This window comes from Mustela nivalis, assembly GCF_964662115.1.
Source record: "Mustela nivalis genome assembly, chromosome: 1".
NCBI lineage: Eukaryota > Metazoa > Chordata > Mammalia > Carnivora > Mustelidae > Mustela > Mustela nivalis.
In genome coordinates, this window is record NC_139020.1 from 6,696,121 (window position 1) to 6,713,302 (window position 17,182).

At 44.7% G+C, this 17,182-nt stretch overlaps 1 protein-coding gene across 8 annotated transcripts in view; it reads left to right on the forward strand.

Moving 5' to 3' along the window:
- ERG (ETS transcription factor ERG) overlaps nucleotides 1–17,182 on the forward strand; it is a 240,564-nt gene that overhangs the window by 220,337 nt on the left and 3,045 nt on the right. For 5 of the 8 annotated variants that reach the window (XM_082728121.1, XM_082728119.1, XM_082728120.1 and 2 more), the window contains 6 exons: nucleotides 41–244; nucleotides 1,108–1,188; nucleotides 3,102–3,173; nucleotides 9,926–9,994; nucleotides 10,658–10,714; nucleotides 11,454–11,501. In XM_082728121.1, the coding sequence (XP_082584247.1) occupies nucleotides 41–244; nucleotides 1,108–1,188; nucleotides 3,102–3,173; nucleotides 9,926–9,994; nucleotides 10,658–10,714; nucleotides 11,454–11,501 (531 nt within the window). The remainder of the gene's footprint in view (nucleotides 1–40; nucleotides 245–1,107; nucleotides 1,189–3,101; nucleotides 3,174–9,925; nucleotides 9,995–10,657; nucleotides 10,715–11,453; nucleotides 11,502–17,182) is intronic. The other 3 variants (XM_082728123.1, XM_082728124.1, XM_082728125.1) reach the window with 1 other exon arrangement.

Genomic DNA, 17,182 nt, shown 5'->3' on the forward strand with positions numbered 1-17,182 from the left:
GTCTTCGGGAGTTGATCCGTTATGTTCCATCCCCTTCCAGACCCTACGCTGTGGAGTACGGACCACGTCCGGCAGTGGCTGGAGTGGGCAGTGAAGGAATACGGCCTCCCAGACGTCGACATCTTGCTGTTCCAGAACATTGATGGGAAGGAACTGTGCAAGATGACCAAGGACGACTTCCAGAGGCTCACCCCGAGCTACAATGCTGACATCCTTCTCTCGCACCTGCACTACCTCAGAGAGAGTAAGATGGTCCCCGCTTGGGGCCGAGATCACTGGCGTGCTGGCTCTGGCGAGCCTGAGCCAAGAGAGTTCACAACAGTCTGTGAACACCTTCTCCCTGCCCTCACCCATTCTCATTTAGGGTCTGAGACCACCAACTGTTTACAAGGCCATGATGTAGGTGAACATGGTGAGAAGCAGCCAGTGATTTTCCCAGAAGCCAAAAATTCATGTTAGCCTTCAGCTCTCTCCACCATGGTCCCGTTCATTGAGCAGATGACGTGGCAAAGGGAACCAAAGCTTTATCTGGTCACACATGATTGAGCCTTCATGGTGCCCCACACTGAAACAGAAACAGAAATGCTCCTACCACATGGGAATTACGGGGTTTATCCTCCCTAAAGCTAAACCAAGTCCCCTACCGATCCCACCTGCACACAAAAGGAGGGAAGTTTCCATTTGGGATCATGAGATGTGGCTTCACCTGACAGAATGGGAATGGCATCTTGGCGATTGAGGGCATGAATTCACCAAGTTTGCTGCATGCTTTAATTTGTCAGACGTCAAGCATGGTTAGCAGGAGACGGAGGTGGTGCGGTAGCGGGGCGGTGTGAACTCTGGTGTAAATGCTTTGCCTGGCATCCTGATTACTTACTCCCTGAATGGAATATGGGCCCACCTAGGGTTTAACACGCTAACCAGCAGCAGGGCCATGGAGAGATTTCCAAGTATCCCCGGATATGAGGGCGGGAGTGGGGACGTTTTTTTCTTCCTTCTTTCTTATTTTTTTAAAGGAAGGTAATTCTCTCCCTCTCTCCTCCTCTCTCTCTCTCTCTCTCTTTTTTTTTTTTTTCATTTTGATGTTGCTTCTGTTTTGTTTTGTAGCTCCTCTTCCACATTTGACTTCAGATGATGTTGATAAAGCCTTACAAAACTCTCCACGGTTAATGCATGCTAGAAACACAGGTAATGCTGGCCCTGCCCCTTGCCCACAGGACGAACGCAGGCTCTTGTCCACAGGCTGCATGCTTTCAAGATGGCAGGCGGGATGGGCAGCTCATCAGGAAGGCAGAACCCAGAGGATGGTTGAAGGCAGGAGGCTCTTGCGGGAGGTACCAGAGCCTACAGGCAGGGGGCGCCCTCTGGTTTCTGAGCACTGCCCATTCCCTAGGACGATCAAAGGATTTGAGATGTGCAGAATTAGCCTTTAGCCATAGCCTTAGCTCAAGTTTGCTGGATTATAATCTGCTGCTATTATTCCCCAAATACGTGCTGTGCCGACTATAGAGACTAAAAGCATGTTTGATATGAGGGGACCCTTAGTATTCTTTTCTTCTTTTTTTTTCTTTTTTTATTCTTCAAGGAATGTGTACTAGGACAAGCAGAAGTTTTATTTTTCCCATTTAGGATATTTAACTTGTCTTGACTTTAGTCTTATTGCACAGACTTTGGACATTTGCAAAAGGCAGTAGTAGAAAGAAAAGCTCATGTGTTACTTTTGGTGAACTTTTGTTGAAAGGGAAGCTATAATAATTTTGGAGGATATGAAATTAGTGGCTAACCCAACCCCTGCTATTCTATCTCTAACCACAGATTCTGCATTCTCTTTGTGTATTGCCTGAGCCTGATAGACTTTAACAGGATGCTTTGTCCCTGCTAACCTTCCCTCCCACCCCTACCTCCCCTTATAGTAGAAGCTGGCTTTCTGCAGATGAATGTGCTCTTGGCTGGCCTCCGTTGTCTCCCTCTTGATAAAGACCAGTGTAGAAGCATGGCCACAGGCTGCTTACCCCACTGTACCAGCCTGTGGGGACCCTCTGCCACCACCCAGGCTAGGGGAAAAACCTGCATGTTCTGGCAAGGTGTGGGTCACTGGCTTGTAAGCAAAGAAGCCAGTTCATGGCCAGCCTCACGTGGAGGTACAGCCGTGTTCCAACCATTCGCCAGTTTACTTTAAAATGTGTCTTGTGTGTGAGTCTAGGTCTGAGTGTTACAATGAAATTGCTGCTTAATCTTGGTCCTCAACATTCAGAACATTGTGCTTTTAATGTGAAATAAGAAAAAAAAAATGCTTCGAGTCAGTCTTGTGCTTTTTCAGCGGAGGTTACACACATCAGCCTATTAATGACCTTGTGGCCAGAAATAACAAATAACTTAGACAAAGTAATTTCCTTCTTTTAGGAAACACCTTTGAGCTATACACACTTTCTGATAATTTTGCAGTTGTTTTAAAAAATGCATAACACTGAGGGAAAGTTTCAAGAAGGCTCTGTTTTCCTTACTTTCGTGACTGTGAAACATTGAACAATCGAAGAAAAGGACAGCCAATTCTAAATGGACCAGACTACAGAAAGGGAATTTTTTTCTGCTAACGACAGGGGCATTGATTGAGAGAGAGATGGGGAAGCATGCATTTGAATAGAGATGGGGAATCATTTTTAATAAGATCCATATAGTCTTTGACAACATATTTATAATCTTTTGGTATGACTTTCCAAGGGCTCTGTCAAATGTTTTGTGGATTTTTTTATGCAATTTAAAAATAAAAATACGCACCACAGAATTTTTTTTTTTTTTTAAATAAAATGAGATTGCTGGCGGGGGAGGAGGGCGCACAGATGGGCTTTAGCAAGAAGCCGTAAGATCAAAACACAAGACACTTTATTACAAATGGGGCACAGGACAGCTTGCCACCCACTTCTGTAGTCAGAATCAGTTTCTGCCCCTTGTGTCTGTCCCTTCCTCCCCAAAGTCTGGAACAGCCGGCTCAAGGGGGACGCCTTCCTTTGGTGTCATAGGGCAAAGTCGATTTGGCACGGTTGCTGAGATCAACAACCACAACAGACCTTCACATGTTTTGTCTTTCCTTTTGTCTGCAGGGGGTGCAGCTTTTATATTCCCAAATACTTCAGTATATCCTGAAGCCACGCAAAGAATTACAACTAGGCCAGGTACGAAAACCCCCCTGTGTGATCTGTTCCTTGAAAGACATCCCAGGATGGCCCGTGAGATCCGTGACCTAAGTCACGTGAGTCAGAGGGAGCAGATCCTGGGTCTTGAAGAGAGTCCTGAGCAGTCTCATTCTTCCTCTGTGGATTAGGAGCCTAAATTCAGTCAGATCCTCTCATTCAAAGATCACACCAAACGTCCTTGACTGCAGAATTCAAAGCAGATCAGCCCCTTCACGAGATACTTTAAAAGACAGATGGGCAAAGATGGTCCTCAGATACCTGGCAGTAAGGAGTCCCTCTGCTTTCCGGGTCATGGAAGGACTTCTGTCCTTGGGGAAGCACACGAAGCACGAGGCATGCCCTTAGCGCTAGGCATGGATCCCCAGATGTCACAGGAGCCCGTCCTTCAGGGCAGAAGCATGTAAGAGATAAAATTTACATCAGACTCTTACTTTATGTCTTTCATGAGGATTTCTGTAGGTAATTGATTTACATATCATTCATGAAAAAATAAGTATTATCCAAGGCTTCGTAGTGACAAGCACACTGTTACATTCTGGGGGTCAGACTTCAGAAAGCATCCTGTCTTCAGAAACCTGGGCTCTTTACTCCACAGATGTCCGGGGAGTGCCTCCTGTGTGCCGGCCACAGAGGTAGAAATGACCCAGCTCACAGGCTCACGTGCATGTTTTGCCCAAACTTCTCAATGTTTCAGTAGAGTCACCTAGAGCCAGAGATGGACTCACACACAGGAGGGCTAGCATCATGGAGCCAGAGACAGACACGCACACATGAGCTTCTTCTAATGGCAGAGACTGTAGGAGCAGCAGGGCTTGCAAAGGTACCTCCTGTAGAAGGAAAAGGATGCTCTGCAGGGAGGGGCCACATGCCAGTGGAGGACTAGATGTTTGCAGATGGACAAGTAGAGGGAGCACGTGCATAGCGTTGACCTCTGTCCCTTCACTGGGACTTGCAATGATAACATGGTGATTCAGGACAGCAGGCTGGTTTTTCCATAGCCGTTCATGGATCTGAGACTCATGTCTTCCTAGACCCAAGCTGTCACTCTTTGACCTCTGGCTCACGTCCAGGCTGCACAAGACTCGTTTTGAATATATCCAGGGCGCTAAGCTTAGCACCACCGTGTCTTTCCAGTGAGAAAGACTGGGGACCAGTGAGCTACGAAGCTTCTCGGAGTCTCTCCTACCCCAACACTGCCCTGTTACCACCTTAGTGCCATCAGGCTGCTGATTATCTTTTTCTCAAACCTCGGAGGAGGGCTTTGTTGCTCTGCTCCTGGGGAACACTTGGAAAGGCTTGGCCAGAGTGCTTGGTTATCTCTGTCCTGTTAGAGACTTCCCAGGCCATTTAAGTGAGGACAAGACCCTGGGTCTAGAGTGAACTAGACCATGAAGAGCCCCACCATTTACCTCTAATAAATGCATCCTTGGGAAAATGGAAGTGTAGGGAAATCACAATGGTTTTGTGAGCATTTAAAAAACATTTCCATCAAACTTAAAAAAAATAGAAGCTTTCTAAAATGGGGGTTCGGGGCTTGTTTGCTTGCTTCCTTGTTTGCTTGAAGCTGCCTCGTAGGTGCCCCTGACTGAGGTGCAAAATCCAGGGATTGTGAGCTAGTTGGAGATTTGTCAAAAGATCACAACACTGGCCAAGTCCACTGGTGCAGCCCAACGGTCAGACCAGCTAGCTGGTTGCTCATTGCTACAAAGGACAGTGTATCATTTTTGTATTTTAGGATATAGTATATTTGGAATATACGGCCTCCCAGGTATATAGAGAAGGGGAGGCTGGGAGGTGATGGCGGGGACACCCCTCTGTGCTTTGTCAGGGGGAGGACAGGCAGCAAAGTCAGATGCACCTTGCATAGCTCTGATAAGGCTCTGCCTTGGGGCCATGGTCCGTGACCTGGAAGAGATCACAGCTCCATATCTCCGTACCAGTAAAGTAGGTTTCTGAGACTCAGTTTCTATCAAAAGTATCTGTCTGGATGACTGCTACTGTGAATGCCAGGGGAGATACACACATATTGGGATATGACTATAAAGAGTTTGAATCAGACCCAACACTGTTTGCTGAAAGGCAGATTCAGGGGTTTAACCTTGGAGAAGAGAGTGACTTCTCTACTAGGCGGAGGCAGGGTTTGACCTTGAACGAATGCACACATGGATGTTTCACTGCTTTGTTCATGCCTCTCCCTTCTCTTCCCAGGCTTGCTCCTATTTGCTTTGTCCAAACGTTCCTGATTCAAAACGCACCCTCTTTCATCATCCTGTTGCTCAGTTAACATGTAGAGCCTTTTCTCCCCTACTCTTATAAAGTGTTAGCACAGAGGTGTATCATTTTACGTTCTATTTTCATGGTCATAATTACATGGTGTTTCATGTTTCTTGAGTTGTGTCAGAACTACCAGAAGCCCTTTCTCCACCTCTATTGTAAGTACCCTTGTAAGTACCCTCCTTCCTTGCTGAACACATGCCTCTTGGAGCCATGGCCCCTTGGGGTCTCAAGTAACGTAAAAGAGACAGGTCCGACTCATCAAACCATGCATCCTGGTTTTTGACCTCGTGATGTGTGACCCCACCTGGCGTCTTATGGGCAGTTTATAGGAAAGCTCTGGTGTCTGCCGACAGGGACATTGTGAAATCCCGTCTGTCCTCTTCCATCCGCACACAGTCCACATATCATGACACGCATCTAGGATGTGCTCAAAAGAGACTGGAGGGCTGAACCAGCAAATGCAGCCTTGACTTTGACTTTTCAGCTGGTGATATTCAGGGGTTTCTCAGGTTCTTAAATGATTCGTGGTTGGAGTTCACAACTTGGTGACGTTTGGTGTCACCAGTCGAGTGGAAAAACAATGCAGCTAATGTACATTCTCCTACATCAGGTGCTATGCAAAGCCTATATCCCAGCTCATGGCTAAAAATGTACTCTTTGTGTTCTCCCTGGCTAGACCTACCAGACCAACCTACACAGCTAGGAGGCAAAGGAATACAAGATGTTCCCAGATCTCCATGTCTTTGATAGAGGATTTTAGAAGCCCTGGAGGATGGTCTGGAGGAAAACAAGGGAGAGTGACTTAATCACATTAGGGTTGACTCCAAACTTCCTGCCATTGAATAGGGGTTTATTGGCTGGTGCTGGGCAATAGCTGGCTGCCTTTCTGTCTTCTCATTAGCATCTAGATTCATTGACAGGAGGCAGATCTCATCCTTCCCTCCCTCCCCCAGCCCAGCTAGGGCCCTTCAGCTCTGCTTTGCAAACATGGCATGGATCCTGCAGAATGCAGACGAGCTCTCCTGTTGTCCAAGTTCTGGTCCATTAAAAATAAAGTAGGCGGGTGGACGTCCTGAGGGCTAGTGGATGTTCATCTTTAAGCTTGATGAAAACAGAATACAAAACTTGGTGGACTTAACCCTGTAGGAAGGAGAGTAGAATATACATGTTTTCTTGATTCAGTGATGCCCAGAGAAGGGAGTGGGTGTGGAGGAGCAGAAACTGATCCCAGCTCCCAAGAGATAAATCAAGGTGCTGGTATGGAGGAACCCAATGCTGGTCAAACTCCGTATTTTCAGTTTTGTGCTTTTTAATCTGGATCATGGCATAAAACACACTTCTTTGGTAACTCTAAGCTGCTCCCAAACACTTTTTTATAAATTTTGGTTTCTAAATACACAGCCTGTTACAGAAAAGGTAACAGACCCAATGCCAGAAAGCAGCCTTCTCTGACACGGGACCTTCTGCCAAGTGTATGAGTTAATTACCTCAAAGATCACACAGTTCAAGAGAGATGGAGTATGTGTTGAACCGAATGCCAAAAATTAAATGTAAAATCTGTTCTTAGTAGAAGTTCTGTGTCCTAATGTTAGTAAGGGACACATGGCAAATGCTCGTGGAGTCCTAATTTCTCAAGCAGCCCAAGAGGAGAGCTGCCCAGCAGCAGCCATACTGCAGGGTGGTGTGGCTGGAGGGGTCCCTGCCGTGGCCTCCTGTCCCAGTGTGGCTCCATTCAGTCCTGCCCAGTGTCCCCTCCCACAGGAGGGAGGCTCAATGCCACAGCGCGTGAGCGGTAGCTGATAAGGAAGCACAGGACCAGAATTTCATGAACGAAAACAAAAGCCTACTTATCTTCCATGGCAATATGTTTATGAACATGTTAATCATCGTTCATATAAACATCACAAATTCTTGGCTAAAAATCAGACTTGGTGTTATTTAGGTCCTGACTTATTTTCAAGGGAGGATGGAACATGGTTATATATCCTAAGAAGGATTTATGAAAAAAGGGTTTCAAAATATTTTTCTCTTGGTAGTTGGGTGTTTAATTTTTTCCAGTCACAATTTCATGCAATGCTTTTATGTTCAGGGTGGGACGAGACCAGCCTGCTGACATTTGCTGTTCATTCTCTTGCATTCTCTCCAGTAAAAAAGACCCAAAGTAGAGCTCTTTGCACGCTTCTGTTCACTTGTACTGACACACTCAGATAGTAGTTCTGAGATCCCTATCTGTAGGAACACAGATTCCCGCCTAGAAACAAGTACTGGAAATTGTCTAGAACATGTTTGCTCAAACACATTCAGTGTGTTCCCAGGTCACCTGGGATCTTGTCAAAATGCAGATTCTGATTCAGTAGCTCTGGACTGAGATTCTGCTTTCTCCCAAGCTCCCAGATGTTGCCAACATTGCTGGCTTGCGGATCACACTTTGAGATCTAGGATCTAGAACATGTTTCGGTATTGTCTTGCTTTTTCATTTGGTCAGCAGAAGCCCCTTGTCAAGATGTGCCTGTCACCTCCTGAGTTCACCTCAATGCTGTTATAGTAGACTTAACTATACATAGTAGACTATATATAGACTTGACTATAGTAGACAAGTAGATTGGTCTCCTTCTGAGACGTTCTGACACTGAAACCCTGGCTGACCAGTTTTTTTAAGACAAAATGCAACTGGACAAGGGTCTGTGTACAAAGGGCTCCCAGAGACTTAAGTTGAAATTCAGTTGTAAATTGATAGCAGCTGCAGATTTATTTCCCATGTGCAATCCCAGCACCAGAAAAGTGAGACTCTGAGGAGCTGAGTGGGAAAAGATTCTGGTCCAAACTGCAAAAATGCCAGCAGAGAAGGAGGGGTGAGCTATAGCAGTTTAAAAAAAAAAAATCATCTTACTTAACCAGTGCTATAGAGGGTAGGATTTCAGAGACCACACTGGTCGAGTTGCTTGTAGCCAGACAGACCAAATAAATTAAGGCAACTCTGGGTTGAATTTCACGTTGCATTTCAGTGGTATTCTCTTAGGGATCTGAAAATAAGGAGAGATGCATCTTTAGCAACGCAGTCAAACTTTTTGAAGATGGACTCACCAGATTACCAATCTAAAATAGGGCCAACTCATCTGTTTAATGAGAGGCTTTAAACTCATTGACTTGCCCTGCCCTCTGAGTGGCATTTTGTAGCAATATCCAGGTGTGCTGAAGTATCTGACTGTGGATCTTCAGTTGGCTCAGAATGACACATGGCATTGAACTGAGTCCCCATCAATCCAAGAAGACATAGTTTTGAAGTGGATCTCTAATGGGATTTTGTGTAGAAATCACTTCATGTATGCAGTTAGTAAGAATATGCATGGTAATTGTCTGGAGTATATTTTCGAAAGAACCTTGAAATGACTTAAAATCTTCATAATCATTAATAGAACTTGTGCTGAGGTTACAGAAGTATAGTTAAATTTGCATTGCGAAGTGCAATGATGATTTAGGAGACAAATGATAATGCATTGGAAATACAAAGAAATTACTGGCTTATGCTTCAGCTTCTTCTTCTTTTTTTTTTTTTTTTAACGTTTAGTTATTAACTTGAGAGAGAGAGAGCATGAGCAGAGTGAGGGGCAGACAGAGAAGCGGACTCCCCACTGAGCAGGGAGCCCAATGCAGGGCTCCATCCCAGGATTCTGGGATCATGACCTGAGCCAATGACAGACACTCAACTGACTGAGCCACCCAGGCGCCCCTGGGCTTCAGCTCCTATGCTCATTGTTAACATGCAATATTATTTGTCTTGTGATTGATTTCATGCAGTTCTTTTAGAGAAATTCTAATTTAATTTAGAGGAAGAGATATTTACATAGAAAAAGAACAGGACACTTAAGACTGATTTAATATAACTGGGTGAGATTATTAAAGAGAAAATGAGGGGTCACGGAGAGAGGCAGCTGGCCAGTAAGAGGATAAGTGGGCATGCTCGTTTCCAGGGAAGAAGAAGAGAAAGAACATGAGTGTGGTTTGGTGGACTTAGGGGCAGTCCTCGAGCAAGAACTGGTGGACTTACAAATTTGTGAGCCCTGGTCTGCATGAGTCATGAAGATAACAAAGGGGTGAATTCAGGTCAGTTGTAGGTAGAAGCAGGTCCACGTAGATTGTGAGAAACTCAATATGGTCTTGAGCTATGATGATTGTAGGAAGATTTTTTGGAAGACTCAGCAAACTGCAAGAATCTGTCAGAGTTGTCAGATCAGTGGGTGAAAATGTTAGATCAACAGACTAAACAAAATGATAATTTCAAAGCAAACCCCAAACCTAATGGAATATAGGTTTGGTATTTCTATGGATTACTGGATTTCCATCCACAGTATTTATTCTAATAAACACAAAAATTATGGCAATCACAAAAAACACAGAATATATCTATTATAATTACATTATTGATCTTTTAGTTGATTTGTTTGTCTTTGCAGATTTACCTTATGACCCACCCAGGAGATCAGCCTGGACTAGTCACGGCCACCCCACCCCCCAGTCAAAAGGTACAGTGTTGGCCTAGCTGCTTGAGTCTGCATGTCACAAGGCAGTAGATAACCATTGATGGAACACATAACAATTTCTGCAGCAAATCTATGCTTTTTCAATGCATAGAGTGTTTGTTCCATTGGCAACAAAATGCAATGATTCTTTCTCTGCTGGGGTTATGCCTACTTCCATACTTCCATAACAAAAAGAAACAAATGATGTAATGTATTTCAACAAGGACAAAGGCAAGTCTCATGAGATGTCTGGGCACAGATTAAATACTGGGTGATTTCCTAATCTTGGCCATGTTTGAAAGTATCTGTAACTTTATTTTCCTGGTGATTTCCCCTTTTCTGTTTCGTTTAGACTATGATTCATTTTAATCTGTTTCTCAAATTCTTTTTTTTTTTTTCTTTCTGGTTTTGGAAACAGTGTTGTATAAATAATTTTTTAAAAATATTTTAAAGTGCCCTCTCTCTCTCTCTCTCTCTTTTTGCTACAATTTATACATTTGGTTTCATTAGAAAGGAAATTTCTTGCCATTAAATGCGACTTAGTATAACAGTAAGACGTCATGTTAATAACTAAGATAATTGTTGGAATGGTGCTATAACACCATCAAAGACTTATGGTTCAAACAGAAGTTACAGCTACTCTGTCCTTTGTTTTTGGATTTTCAGCTGCTCAGCCGTCTCCTTCCGCAGTGCCCAAAACCGAAGACCAGCGTCCTCAGCTAGGTATGTTTTCAGGGAGCGTCTTGTTGTCCATCAAAAAAGAAGTAGATTTAGTGCGCGTATGTCTAAAATGTGTCACTTCCTACATGAAATTAATGAGATTTTATCTTCTTTATCATGGCTCCATATATAAAATGGGGACCAAATCATTGGTCTATTCAATGGGGATAGCTTGAGATTTTGCTAAAACATTTCCGAAGTCTATGTAGTGAATACAGAGAAAACATTCTGTTGCACGCAGGCTGCAACTGTCAACTGTGACAGATGAGTTCTCATTTCTCCTTCAGGCCACGTGCTGCATGCTGGCATTTTGCCAGGTCCAGTGTGGAGGGCTTTGGAGGGTCATATTGCCAGTATGCCGAGCAATATGGCCAGCATGGCACCGGGGCCACGTGGGGACATATCTCGTTGGCCCAATTTCTGTCCAGGGACTTAGAGAGCTGGGTGTTGGGAACCCTGAGCCAAACCTGCACTTGGCAGCCAGCTAAGAGGCCCTTAGCAAGAAATTTCTCTCAGGTTCCATGTGACATCCTACTATATAGGAAGTGGTTCTAGGTGACTTTGGTGTATGTGGGGGGTGGGGCGGGTACATTCAACTCTGAAATCTGGAAACACAAGTGGGTCAGCATTATGCCGGCAGCAACATGATACCGAGTCATGATGCGGTCTTTGGTCTGGGATTTGACTATTTCCTCTTCTTTTTTTTTTTTTTTTCTGTTTTGTTTTGTTTTGTTTTCTGTAGATCCTTATCAGATTCTTGGACCAACAAGTAGCCGCCTTGCAAACCCAGGTGAGATCATGCTGGTGGTTTTGCTCCTAACTAAGTTACCCGTTTGGGCTGTGGCTGTTTTGTAAGATTAACTTGTATTGGTGAGAAATCCCTTCACCTGAACAAAGTTGAGTTTAGATCTCATTGGATTATCTGCCTAAGTGGGAAGAAATGGATCATATTAGGAATTAAGACATTAGCTTCCGCAAAGAACAGTATCAGCTAATGTAAGCTATATCACTTCCCTTGGGTCTCCGACAACAGACATTTATTGCCTCACAGGCTGAAGGCCAGACGTCTAAAGTCCAAGTGTCAAGCGTCAAGTGAGGGCCAAGAAGAATGATCTGATCCAGATCTCTCTCCTTGGTGTGTAGATAGCTGTCTTTTCTGTGTGTCTCTTTACCTGTCTTCTCTGAGTGTGTGTGTCTGTCTGTGTCCAAATTTTCCTTTATAAGAGCCCCAGTCATATTGGATTAGAACCTACCTTGACATTACTTCCACTTGGTCACCTCTATAAAGACCCTATTGCCAAATAAGGTCACATTCTGAGATCCTGGAGGTTAGGATTCCAACATAGGCATTTTGGGGGGACACAACCGAACCCATCGCACAAACCAATTAAGTAATATCTTGAAAAGGAGAACCTTAATTTCCACTGTAAGGCTTCAGATCTAGGATCACCATCAATGCACTGCCTGATTTTGAACTTAAAGGCTAGGAGAAAGTGTGCGTTCTTAACTGGCTCCCTTGTGACCCATACTTGCCAAGGATCGTCACCTGTCATCACATTTCAGTGCCCACCAAACTGTTTTATTTGTTTGTACTCAGATTAAAGCCAGCTGTGCTGGCCTCAGCTTCAGAAATTCACGGCATATGCTTAGTATTCTCAACAGCACATTCAGATGCCAAGATGACACAGGCATATTGCAAGGACAAGCTGGAATGTATATTTCCTAAACACGGAGGCCAAAATCGGATTGGGAATGGAAAAGTCCAGATTCAATCAGCATGCATCCCCGCAAGGGAATCTATATTTTGAGAACATGAAATATCATCATTACTGAGTGTCTGAAGCTTTAACATTCGGTTTTAGGTAACGTTCACTAGTTCAGCAAATGCGTTTAGGCATTTGAACTAAGGGACTGTTTCATTTCCTACTCCACCCTGGGAACTGGACCAGACACTCGATAATTATTTGTTGAATAAATGAATGTGGGGAATAAGGAGACACTGTCCTTGACCCTCACGGACCTGACGTTCTGGTGGAGAAATGAACACAGGTGGTTACAACGGAGCCACGGGCTCTGTTCCCTTCAGTGAGCATCCAACTGGTGGCCAAGGTTCCTGGGTCTCTGGCCCCTCCTCGTACCTGTGCTCACGTATGACAGCTCCATAACTGTTCAACTAAAAATGATTACCATGTTTTGAGATGACTGTTATCAGTTGTGCTTCAGGAAGACTGATCCGGCCGCGTTGTTCAGAATAGATTAGAACGAGGAAAGGAATGGAAGCAGAAGCACTCTGGGGATGTTGATAGAATTGTGTGAAATAACAAATACCCCCCACCCTGCGTAATGCCCGGGCAGGCTCTCATGTTGCTGGGGCCGCCAAGTGGCAGCCCAGACAGGGTATTGTGTACCTTCTGCACGAGAGGACTCAGAGATCCAGCAACATTAGGTAACTTCCCCGGAGTCACACGGCCAGTAAGAAGGGAGGTGAAATTTGAGCCCTGACTGTCATCCAAGTCTGGTTTTATTTTCTCATCCTACGTTGCCCCTGAGTAAGCACGAGGGAGGAAGGAGGGCTTGGAGAAGGAAGGCCAAGGGACTAGAAAGGAAGGATTTCCATCTAGTTCTACGACTGTTCAGACACTGGGAAAACGCCTCGGTGCCTGGCAGGTGGGCATGTCGGCAGGTCTGCACTGGGGGTGAAGACCGCACATTGTGTCACAAAACCATCCTCCCTGGGCCTGGGGAAGGCGCCAACATCCCCACTCAGGGCTGGAGGATAAAGATTTATTTTACCCCGCTTATAATGAATTAGGCCTTCTCTCCATCTCTCCTTGGGCTGCCTGTCCAGTTGTGTTCATGTGGCCTTCTGACCCCAAACCTGGAATGTCTTTCATCTTCCTGTGAATGAGAATGCCTTTTCCTGTTTGATTCTATTTTCCTATTCTCTGATAAATAAATCCTTTATCACTTAAAATTGCTGCCTTTGCTCTTTGTACAGTGCAAACTCTACTTAATCGTTTTAAATGGAAAGGTGACATCATCGTGCATACGTGGGCAGGATAATGAGAGCGTCCCAGTGTCTCTGTCCCAGATACTCATTTGATGTGCATTTGAGGGGCTGTATTTCTCCTGCTGAGAGGTGGGTCCCTGCAGAATTATGTGATGGGTCACATATACGCCACGCAGCAGCTTTATGTCCCATTAGAATGCTGCACATTTAAGGTAGCTTCTCTAACGAACTGAAGTTGACTTTTCTGTGAACGTGCTTTCTCGGGTGGCTCCCCTGATGCTAACAGGATACTCTTCAGTGGTGGGCAGGAAGCATATCCAGCGTCACGTGCACCTAGACACTGGTGTTAGGGATGTTTTTGCCATCTATCTGGAGATGGGAGTGTCTGGTCTTCCACTGGGGACATCCCAAGCTGCGGGCCCAGGGAAGGGACAACCTGGAGAGGGGTAAGGAGTGTGGAGATGTGTGCAGAAAGCGGGGCCCAAAAGCAATGGTTTGTGCTGTGATTTGGATGTAGGCTTGGAGTCTGGGTTCCAACCCCTGCTGACCTTGGGCGGGATAAGTCACTCTACCTCTCTAGGCTCTAATGTCCTCACCTCCACAATGGGATCTCACATGATTGCGGGGGGGGGGGGGGTGTTAAAAAGACATATAAATATAAAATGTTCAGAACAGTGCCTGGTGCATAGTAGGCTTTCAGTGACCATCAGTCAGCCCTGAAAATACTCTTTGCTGTTCTTCATGGCCAAAGGGGGCCAGGGGCGGGGGACTGTGTGCAGGGAAATGTGTGCACAAGATGGGGGGGCACTTGGCTTCCTTTTGACATCTTATAGCTCTAGGCAAGGTGTGTGCCTCTCTTTAAACTCTTGATTTTCAGCTCAAACATTCATGTACTGACTATATCCTTATTGTGACCCAGCAGGATAGTACATTACCATCACCCCCATTTTACAGAGGAGGGCACTGAGGCATGGAGAGTTGGGTGAGTTGCCCAAGGTCCTGCATGTGCCAGTGCCAGGAGTCCTCAGAGGCAGTGACGATTCTAAAGTGGTAGCTAGCAGCCACCATACTGCCCTGTCCTCTACCAAGTCCTGCCGGAGCCGCACAGAGCCTGGGGCAAAGTTTTCCCCCTGGGACGCACCTGCTGCCTGGGGCCTAACATGGTGGAGGGGCCAGGCCATGCACAGGGATTTTCTTTGCAGCATAGCCTGCTGCGGTAGAAAGTGGTTCTAATGGGCTACCACCCTGTGCTCATTGGGCACCCCCTGCTCTGCCACTCCATCAGGTGGTGGTCGTGGTGCCCTGCTTTGGGGACACCTCTCCTACCGGACCCACAGCTGCTGAGTCTTTCCTAGCTCTGCTTTTCTCTGTGCTTTGTAAGCATTTTAGATGTTTTGCCCTTTTCTGCTCAGTCAACCCTCTTTGCTACTGTTATTTCTCTTCTTTCCTTTCATTGCTTTAAGAGACCACTTTCCTTCTAGAAATTAAAGGATTGCCTTTCATTCATTCATTCTATTTCAGGCTGCACCCCTCCCCCTTTCATTCCACTGGGCTCTCCTGTGGGAGGACAGCTGAGAGGTCTTTGTTCTTCCCACCAGTCCTGGCTATTTGGTTAATTATCCTAGATAAAACCAAGGCTGTTACCAAGACAGGGCAAGAAAACAGATGTGAAGCGTTTTCCAGAAGGAAGGTGATGGACCAGGGGGGAGGTGGCAGGGCTCTTGGGAGGCAGATCCCAAATGTAAGAGCTTCTCTTTCACTTTCTGTCTTGGCCAGTGAGCAACCCAGACCCCTCTAAGGCTTCCTAAACCTTAGGTATCCTTGTTTTGGATTCCCTGTTGTATGTTCTAAAATGCACCTTTATCGTGCATCAAATGTTACTGTTTTAATTGCTCTGAAATTTGTGGCCACAAGGATCTCAGTTAACCTAGCACTGGCTGAGTTCTCAGCAGCCACGTGCATCCTTGACAGTTCTTTCACAGTGAGAAAACCTGCCCTATACTGGGAATACAACAGATTTTGTTACGAATATTAAATTTAACAATGAATGAGCTTGACGTTGGGTTGTATTTTGTAACATTTACTTAAACAGGAATTGGTTTTCCATTTTTGCTTTTGTGCTTGGGTTTGGAAGCTGACAAATTTTGTTTAAAGATCTCTGATTGCCATAGACCCTTGAAATGCTCAAAGGCCTGAACCCTGTGTCTTCAGGCTGCTGGGTAAAATGGTCTAGAAAGAAATTGCTCATCTTTGAATTTTCAGCCATGAATTTAGGTCCCTGACTTTTTATTTCTTCAGGAGCAGGAGAGATGGGAAACCAGTTTTGTCCATGGGTTCTCTCCTATACACGTTTACAAGGGAAATAGGCAAGGGACAGATTCTTAAGAGCAATGCCAAGGTTTGAATAAATACCAAGTATTTTTCTGGCTATTTAGGAAGTTCTGTGTATTTATGCAAGATCTGTGGAATTAATCTCTCTGTGGGAGGAGGCTGACAGAGAATATTTATTTTCAGACAACTCTATGTGTTTATGTTGAAGCATAAGTTGGAATGTTAAATAAAAAAATCCAAAAAAAAAAAATCCATGTTTTTCCCTATTCCCAGGTCCGATATGGAATTTTTTTCAAGTAGTAATCCTTTGGTTACAATTTATATACTAAAACCATATGGTTTTCTCATACCATTCTTTGTATTTTTTTTTTTTTAAATGCATGTTAATGAGATGTTGGGGGCAACAGAACTTGATTGGGAACAGTTTGACTATGTGGTTCGGAAAGAGCATAGGCTTCCATTTAGATGAACGACAAGCTGTTAATATATTTCAAATGTATTGCAAGACTGAAAATGATAATTTTCCAGAACACATTCAGAAAAGGCTGACCTTTCTCACGACGCTATTGTATGGATGAATTCACAAACATATCCATTTCCATGTAGTCAACGTGGAAACAAGGATTTACGAGTTGGACAGCTTATATAGGGAGCTAAGGAGGGGGGAGGAATTAGGAAAAAGCAAATTTATAATTGATTTTTGCACAACATCAGTTCCCTGAAGAGTTGCCAGTTAAAATTGCTTTAATCATTTTATCACATCTATTGATATTTACTGAACGTGTAATAAAGAGTAATCTTTTTGGTATAAGCCCAAGGCAGTGCTGTAGCTGGAGTTTCTGTGGAAAGACCTGCCTCTTATTTGCTTGAAAAGCTTCTCAACTCTGTTCAGCACATCTTAGCTTCTCCCCGTGCTCAATACTGCTGTTGATATTTACATGCTTTTCTCCTGTGGGGAACCATAAATCATCTTACAGTGGTATAGCATGGTGGCTAGAACGACGTGTCCGGATGTCTCTCGGAATTTATTAAAACCTAAAAGCCACATCCACACGTCTCCAATGGGATAAAAAAAATTCTGGCCATGTCCCTCCACCCCCAAACTGCATGAGATGTCAGGTAAAGCTGGA